The sequence below is a fragment of the Eucyclogobius newberryi genome, unplaced genomic scaffold (assembly GCF_026437365.1).
Source record: "Eucyclogobius newberryi isolate DKJ021-1_F unplaced genomic scaffold, fEucNew1.0.hap1 SCAF_16, whole genome shotgun sequence".
Classification (NCBI taxonomy): Eukaryota; Metazoa; Chordata; class Actinopteri; order Gobiiformes; family Gobiidae; genus Eucyclogobius; species Eucyclogobius newberryi.
This window is the reverse complement of record NW_027315790.1, coordinates 16,170,841-16,179,810: the sequence shown is the minus strand read 5'-3', so window position 1 is coordinate 16,179,810 and position 8,970 is coordinate 16,170,841. Positions and strand designations below refer to the sequence as shown.

Here is an 8,970-nt window from a genome sequence, read left to right as displayed (position 1 = left end):
ATAATGCATGCTTTATTTTAAAACAAAACAAAAAAATACAATTATTCATTTGAACAACATATGGAGGATAAATGTACTTAAACTTATAGTCAGTATGTTTCCATCTTACAACAATTCTAAAACAATATATATGAGAATTGAGCTGCACACAATTTCTGAAGAAATGAAAGAGAACAGTCTAGATAAAGTCATATGTGATTGGTCAAAGAATACGTTGTTAAAATATTGGTGAAAGAGTATAGAAAATGACATTTACACCACCATAAAAAGAAGATTCCATATTCAGTGGTTTCTAAGGGTCACATTTCATTTGCACAGTTTTGTTTGTCTCAGATATCTTTGTTGTAGCTCTCCACTTCACTGTCACGTTAGCCACTCCTGATCCCAGTCTGTTCTTTATCTAAACACAGAATATGTATGATTAGTGTCATTATTCATCTTGTCTAGAACACATGTGGTGCCCTCACCTGCTCTAAAATCTGGTGCTGAATCTCTTTGTTGGTCAGGTCCGCTTCAGACTGAAGTTTCACTCTCAGGATTGTCTGCCTTTGCCTGTCAATGTCTAACAATGGACAAAATAGTATTAAAAAAGCAATGTATGGCAATGATTTGAGGTTCTCTGTTGTCCTGACTTTTTTATACAAGGAAACAGTCACTTATTCCAGTTATCAAATGTAAAACGTCTATGTGGAGAACACCAAAACAATTCAACAAAGTTCATATCTGCAAATAACATTATATGTCTCCAGTCTGTTCGAATGGACCGGATTGTTCACTCCAAAGCTCTTACAGCAGCAGTAGTTCAGAGATTGTTGGTTGGTTGTCTTCTTCTTTGACAGTGCCAGTGCTTCTTCTGTCTCCTCACCCACCAGTGCACACATGGAACTGCCCCTGCCTACCTCAGTGAGCTCCTCACACCACACACCGCCCCAAGAACCCTCCGCTCCACCATGTCCACCCACCGCCTGCACCAGCCCAGAGCCAAGCTCTCCACCATGGGAGACAGGGCCTTCCAGGCAGTCGCCCCGCGGCTCTGGAACGCCCTTCCAGAAACCCTGAGGGCCTCACAAAGTGTGGAGGCATTCAAAAAAGGCCTAAAGACATTTTTATTTTAAAAAAGCCTTTTAAAATTCTCATGTTTTATCTGTGTGAGTGTATGCTTTATTGTTTTAACTTGTTTAACTGTAACTTGCTTGTTGTTTTTAGCCACTGTTAGCACTTTGAGGTTCCATTCGAATGTAAAGTGCGTTACATTCGCCTGTACATTCACTGCCAGTGAAATCTTTCTGATTGGATAATTATTATAACAAGTATTAAACCAAAACACCAAATTACAACATGAAAAAACTTGGCCATCCTGTTTTTGAAAATGAAGAATACATCAACATTACAATTGTTATTGCAGTTTTTGATTTAAACACTTGAAGCGTCTTTGAGCGTGTAGAAAACCTTATATATGTAGTATGCATTATTATTGAACATGTTTACCTGTTTAATTTTTGTTTGCATTTAAGATTAAATTCCCACATGCCCTACCTTTTAGATGAGTTGTTTTGTTGTTTTCAGTTATAGTCGACGTGTTATACAATAAAACAGTAAATCAATAATATTGATAATGTCACCTATATTACTATGCTCATCTCAGCTCATAATTATTATGAAAATGTAAAACTGTCAAAAAAAGTTTAAACCTGTACATCATCACCGATCAGTTATATACAATAAATAGTTATAATAAAAGGCCTTCATTATAACTCGGTCAAACTTTCTGACATGATCTTACCTCCATAGCAAAAGAATTTGCAGCCGGCAGTGCAGTATCTCTCTTCCCATTTCCCTGTGTCAGGTTTCAAACACCCGCAGTGGTCATCTGTGGGATAAATAGTAGGCCGTGTTCCCCAGTTGTCAAAGCTTGTGTTGGTGCTGTCTGACCAGGTGCTCCAGGGGTCTCTGTACAGGCCAGTCCAAGCCCAATAAACACCTGCCGATGTCAACATGGCCTCGAGATCCAAAAGAACTGCCTCACTGGTTACACTGGCGAGGTCGTCGTGGTGTGTCCTGCAGTAGGCCTGGGCCTCTGACCATGTCTTGAGCTGCTCAACTAATAGGTATTTCTCGTTAGCGTGTTCTTGTCAGTTGAGAAGGTGAAGAAAAATAAACAACATTAGACACCTGAAACAAGTTTATATCTTCCAATTGTCAAAAGAATTTTAAATATCATACCCATGAAACATATGAAATAGAATTCCAACGTACAGCTTCGATCATATGAGCCTCCTCCAGTTGTCTTAATCGTAGCACAGTGCTGAGCTCCATTATAGTTGTTAGGTTGACCATCAGCCCAGATATCATCCTTTTCATCATAAGAGAGACTTGGCACTCCCATGCTCCACCTCCAGGTATGAAGTTTGTGACGGAGGCCGATCCAAATACAGTCCAAATTGTTCGCCGCAACTGCCATTAACTTTTGATTGTCTTGCTGGTTGTGGACAGTGACCAGGTCAGTATATTTGTCTCTGCAGTATGTCTGAGCCTGGGTCCAGTCCAGATATTGGTCCACCACGACAAACTCTCTTCCAGTGCGGGCAAAATGAATGAGAATGCCTATAAAAAGGAATACTCCATTATTGTTATATTTTTATGAGATTCTTTATAAAATGTGGCCAAAACAAAGTGCTCAAAATTAAACAATACCATATCACTGTTTGACCTCTAATAAATACATAAATAAAGCCAGCCATGCATTTGAACCAACTATGACTTTTATTACTCACTTAGGATGAACAAAATTCCCGCTTCCATATTGTAGTTCAATCTAGAAAATTTAAAATAAAATAATGATAATAATACAAATGTTTTGAACAAGTTGAACAGAAACATAAATCACCTTACCAGAATGGAGATGGGGGTTGTCTGAATGATGGCAGAGTGAGATGCTGAGAGCTTTAGGCCTATTTATATTTATCCTTTTGAATAAATGTAAACTCAAGAGACGTAACATTATATTCTGGCCCTGCCCTTGTTGGAGTGGGGGAGCAGACTTGACTCAGCACAACGCAAATGAGACATTTAGACGTTAGACAAATCCAGTACAATCACATCAACGTAAAATCATAAACCATAAAATAGCAATAAATAAGGAAAATACATTAAAATAAATAATAAAACACAGAAGACCACACAACTCACGTGATGTTAAAAGCCAGAGAATAAAGTGGTCTTAGTTTACTTTGCTGGACGCCCCTCATCTGCCTTCATGACCTCTGCTTTAACAGATGAGCCTCTTTGCCTCATGTTTCTGGCTCCACAGTCTCTATCTGCAAATGGAAACCCGTCAGTCCTGGACCATCTGCAGCCTGTCCATCCAAGGGAGAAGAAGCTCTTCTTCACTCTGGTTCTCCTCGAGGTTTCTTCTTTTCCCCAATGGGTTTTTCTGTAGCTTTTCCTTGCAGAAAAAGAGTTTCTAAAGACGCTCTGTTATCCATTTGCTTAATTCCTGTCAACATTGGTTAATTTGCTCCTCTGTTAGTGACCAAAGACCGTTTCATTGTTTGACTTTCTAACTTTCTGCTGGTAAAATCATTGATTTTCTTTAGCCCCACGAGACAACTGCTGTTGGGATATTTGTGCTTTACAAAAATTTTAATAATTTTGGACAAACTGTGCATTACAGTCTAAACGATATGAGATAAAAACATGCAGGACTAGTTCCAAAGATTTAAAAGATATTGGATTAAAACCTTAGATAATAAAAGTCAGATTTGACATTTGATTTCACATGTCAAGTGTAAGATATATTACTAATGCAATACAATACTATACAAAAAAACACAAGTTCAATGAAGTAGTTAATAAAGCATATTTTGTGTTTTTAAAACCGTTAAGAAAAGTAATTACAGTAAACAACTAGTATAACAAATAAATGCTGAAATACGTTGCAATACAAAAATGTGCACCAAGCTCCAGCTACTATTAGAGCTGGAAAAGGACAATACTGTACGACTTACAATCTACAGACAGCTCAGGACCATTATGTTGAGTTTTAACAGACTTGGACCTCCAGCCTTCTCAAAGACAGCCAGACAACCAAAGATCAAGAAATAAAGACGGTGCTACATTGTTAAGTCACTAGAGTACAATAATAATAGATTCATTTTCACCAATATTTTCCACACTTTACTTTGCTTTGCAAAAGGTCTATTGAACTTGTCATGTCGACGCAGACGGATGCAAATGCATAAAGTGACATGTAATTCCTCCATGCAAAGACGTAATACTATCTGTCTCCATGCAATTGATCAAAACAGTAAAATCACCACGGCCAACAAGCAAAGTAAGTCTACTTCTGCTGTAAACCCAAACCATGGAGCTCATTTGACTGTTCTGGATGTGTGAGCTACAGCCTGTATACTCTCTGCTGCCCTGAGTCACACACATGCGTCTTTTAATAAGGATATAAGGTTTACATTGTCTAAAAATAACAAAATAATTTCCTTCATTCAACATATGTTCTTATCTTTCAAAAGCAGCCATGTACATATAAAATACAGTTTGAGTAACACCGGCCTACAGAAAAAGGCAAAGGTTATATGGCATCTTATATTCAAATGTGGATTAGCTGCGATATTAACAAAGCTGAATGAAAGGTAAGAAATCTGAAAAATCTTATCTCACATTTGCCTGAAAACATCTTGATCATTTTCTAATTCGACTTAAAATATTCTGTGGCTTGTCGACAGATCTATTTTGTGAAATACCATGTGCTGGAACCAGACCATTGAGAGCATCAGACAACATGCCAATTATGGGATTGTCCAATCACAGCCGCTAGTTTGTTTCATGCGTCCCTGAATACAGAACACATCATAATAGTAATCATTTATAATAATACATTAACTCTTCAATATCCTCTCAAAGAGCCTTGTACCATTCTGAACAAAATTGACTGTAACTTATTTCACCTGATTTAGTGCTTCACTCATTTATTCGGCAGAAATCTGTGCCTCTCTGTACTTTGTGTCACACAATTAATGAATTGATTGGTTTATCCGTCATTCATGCCAATCAGAAATTGGCGCGACAGCACAGGATTCCAGACCTTATGTTTTTTAAGTATTCTAAAATCCTGTGGCCTTGGCTGGCCAGGCAACTGGCCGCTCTGGACAAGATCCACCATTGACTTCCAAGTCATTAGTAAATGAGAGAGATCCTCACCATGGCTCACTGGAGTCCCTTTACCTCCTGTATAAACTGCCTTTTCCTCGTTCTGCTTTCCAAAAAGCAGCGAGCAATAACAATAACCAGATGAATTAACAATGATGTTGATTTATCAACAGTTGATGATTTAACCCTGTAGACCTTTATCAGACTGAGTCACCTTTGATCTGCACAGTTTTGTTTGTGGAAGTCTCCAGAGGGTTTGATGATTGTTGTAGCTCTCCACTTCACTGTTTGCCCCTCCCATTGGCCCAAGTCTGATTCTGATGTCAAACCTCCAGCATTGAGCGACTGGAATGAACCCTAGATTTGGCAATGCAAAACAACTACTGACAAGAGCTAAACATCAGAAATGACTTGCTGGTACAACAGATGTTTCCATGGCAGTTCTTTGTGTCGGCTGAGAGACGTACACAGGGTCATCAGTGGGATGGATGCTCAAAGGATCTCTGTAGAGCCCGGTCCAAGCAGCTCGACAGACAACAACTGTAAGCAACATCTACAATGAAGGTCCTACAGTAGTCTTGTGTCTTACTCTGATTTATGAAAACATATTTCCCATCCAACTTGCCTTGTGAGTTAAAGGAACCAAGATTTAAACAATATTGAATAAATTTGTGTAAATAGGTATTGTTTCAATTTGGAGCAGCTGAAGCTCAGTATAGGACAGGGGTGGGCAAACTAGGGATCCGGCCCGCAGGGCCTTTCAATCCAAGCTTGTCCAAGTAATATGGGAATAAAAACATTTTTTTTTTTTCCTTTTTTTGCCCTCAGGCATCTGTTTGCACTTGTATCCTTAATACATATGACGTGAAATTAATTGAATAATAGTTTCAATAACCTCTATTTGACAGAAAATTGACAGATTTTTTTTTCTTCACACCAATGATGGCGGGCCGGCCCTCCGCTACTTGCCTGGATTCAAATATGGCCCTTGGAGGAAAATAATTGCCCACCCCTGATGTATAGGACCTACTCGACCACTATCAAATTGGATTGATGCCTGAAAGTGTGATATTGTCCAGCTCCGTCCTGGGCTGTGCTCTGGACTCGGTGCAGGAGGTGGGGGACAGGAGGGTCCTGGCTGAAATCACATCTATGCTGGACCATGAGTCTCATCCTCTGCAGGACACTCTCTCCGCTCTGGAGAGCAGCTTCAGTGAGAGACTGATCCACCCTCGCTGTGTGAAGGAAAGGTTTTGCAGGTCTTTCCTTCCTGCTGCTGTCAGACTGTATAACAAACACTGTTAGTCCTGAACATGTGCAATACCATCATATTCATGTGCAATACTGAATCAATCATGTGGAATACCTGTAAATAAGAGTGTTCTATTTTATTTTTTATACGGTTTACTTTCCTGCTAATAGTATTACCTAGTCTTGTGCTAGTTATTTTTACTTTATTTTATTCTATTATCATTATTTTATTATTATTATCAGATCTTTTATCTTTATTTTGGATTTTTATTATCTATTTTATTTTATTTCCCCCCCTCCATTCCCTATTAAGATAGCAGAGGAGTTTTGTTAATAAGAGTTTTTTGTTTTGTTCATAAGAGTTCTATTAAGAGTGTGTTTTGAAACTTCCTATAATCTGTCCCTTTCCTCCTGTTCTACTGCATTGTAACAACGAAATTTCCCCATGTGTGGACATTAAAGGTTTATCTTATCTCATCTTATTGTATTTTTTTATTTTTTTATTTTTAGTAATTTTCAAGGTGAAAGCAATTAAGCATCGTTCTGAAAACCTACTCGACACACTGACGTTCCAAGGCCCCACCTCCACACATAAGGTATAAGGCTACACAGGTCCTCTTGAACACTCGTTAGGACTGAAGTGGCGTGCAGAGAATGAGAAATATCAGCAGAACACTATAGAGGTCACAAATGGGTCTAAGGAGGACACACGCTTCTGCAGTAATGCGGTGGGCTAAGTATCCACCCTGAAAGGTCAGAGTAAAGCTTGCTCTTGTTTGGGAAGGGCTAAAAGGTGTTAAAGAATATAGACAGAGCTTATTGTCATTAGATTTCAGATGCTGCATGTTTACCCATTGCACGCTGCATGTTCATTAGGCTGCGCTCTATTTTGCTTGAGTTTACCACAGTGAAGCAGTCACAGTTTAATCTGTCAATTTGCCAAATGACCATCGTTTTGTCAGTGTTGGCAAAACATAAAATATAATACATAACTAAAATCTGATGAATAAAAGATACAAGAACAACTCAAAGCGTTAAAAGTTAGAGAATAAAAGTGGGTTTTAAGACGACACCCTCACAACAGCGCTTATTGGAATACTCTTGATCTGTGAGCGGCTCATTAGCCTTAAACTGTAAGAAAGTAAATCGCTTCTCTCAAAAAGAGCTCTCAAGCCCATCCCACATTTGTCAAAAAAGATCATCAAAACTGCTAAAAACAAGTATTTTCTTTATTTTCGTTTTGCTGGTGTAATACATTGCTCCAAAACACACCATATTTAAAGTTTAGTTTAAGAGTTTAATATTATTTCATTGTACATGATCGCCCAACGTGTATTTTTAGCTGCTTATACTGGATTTATAATAATCCTTAAAGTTGTCCTTAAAGATAATTTATTGTTTTCTGTCCTTTACACGTCTGGATTTTTAGCATTGAAGTGGACGTACATTATTTAACATGGATACGTGAAAAACAAAACAAAAAGATAATAATTTAAACTGCGAGACAAAAATGATGAAGTGAACTGCCGGCTGTTATGAATCAAATGTAAATCAAAATTCACTTTATTCTGTCCCACACACCTTTGCCTCTTTCTGCCACAGATCGGATTCTGTTGTATTTGCACTTCTGGTTCAGTAAGAATTCTGTTCCTAAGCGGAGAATAAGGGAAAAGTCTCACCATCAAGTCAACAATGCACCAATTCCCTTTATTTTTCCGTCTCTGTAGAACTTACTTGAAATTAGCAGCCTTACGTAAAATACTACAAGTGGAAGAAGGATGATGGTGGCGCTCACGGCCTCTTCTGGAATAAGGTGAATACTTTATTACATGCCAGTTTTAAGCGGACCACACGGCTATAGTAAGTTTTATATTTTAGGACCTAGTCATAAAGCATTTGCACTCGCAGTGTTAAGATGTTCTGCATTATATAGGCTCCGCAAGTGTACCACATCTTATTCAACATTTCAGTAAACCTGGATTTATTATGGCAATATCCAGAGTTTTACACATACAATATAAAAATGTGTCCATTCTATTATTTAGCAACAGCAACGGGATTGTTAAGGGAAAGATCAGTATCTGTTGGCCTTCTTACGGTGTGTATGATCCCACCCTAACTAATAAATAGACACAGACAGACAGACAGACAGATAGAAAACACAAAACAGTTAAAATATAAGACAGCAATGAGGCGACAACATTTGGAATTAATAGATTTTTGTACTAGGGTTTACAGGCCAGTCAGACTTTTTCCCCTCCTGATGTAGACTAAATTATGCTGATTATTATTGAGGGAATAAAGAACAAATATAGAGTGTTGACAGTATTGACATTCCAGCACGACATCTACAGCGTTCTATACGACTTTATGCACATCACAACTAAACTTAGGCTTAAAGCACCGGGTAATACAGTGTGTTTGCGCGGTAGTTTACGGGCCACATTTTACAGCCACAGTTTTGTTTGTGGCAGCCTCCACTGGGTTTGATGTCTTTGTTGTAGCTCTCCATTTCACTGTCACACGTTTGCTGCTCCCATTGGCCCCAGTCTGTTC

The 8,970-nt window shown here is 38.4% G+C and overlaps 1 protein-coding gene across 1 annotated transcript; it reads right to left on the bottom strand.

The window, feature by feature from the left end:
* Positions 1-895: 895 nt before the first annotated feature.
* On the bottom strand, positions 896-2,802 carry LOC140362314 (putative C-type lectin domain family 20 member A). The gene is made up of 4 exons (XM_072448428.1): positions 2,775-2,802; positions 2,335-2,604; positions 1,774-2,128; positions 896-1,094 (listed from the first exon to the last, which is right to left on the bottom strand). The coding sequence occupies exons 1-4, from the start codon at positions 2,800-2,802 to the stop codon at positions 896-898; spliced, it is 852 nt and encodes a 283-aa protein (XP_072304529.1).
* Between the last annotated feature and the right edge of the window lie 6,168 nt (positions 2,803-8,970).

What these genes read in the sequence shown, in the direction of transcription:
- LOC140362314 (XM_072448428.1), bottom strand. Translation starts at nt 2,802, where the DNA reads ATGGAAGCGGGAATTTTGTTCATCCTAA. An exon ending in GGGAATTTTGTTCATCCTAA is followed by an intron (nt 2,605 to 2,774) that starts GTGAGTAATAAA and finishes TCCTTTTTATAG; the next exon opens with GCATTCTCATTCATTTTGCC. An exon ending in GGATGATATCTGGGCTGATG is followed by an intron (nt 2,129 to 2,334) that starts GTCAACCTAACA and finishes TCAACTGACAAG; the next exon opens with AACACGCTAACGAGAAATAC.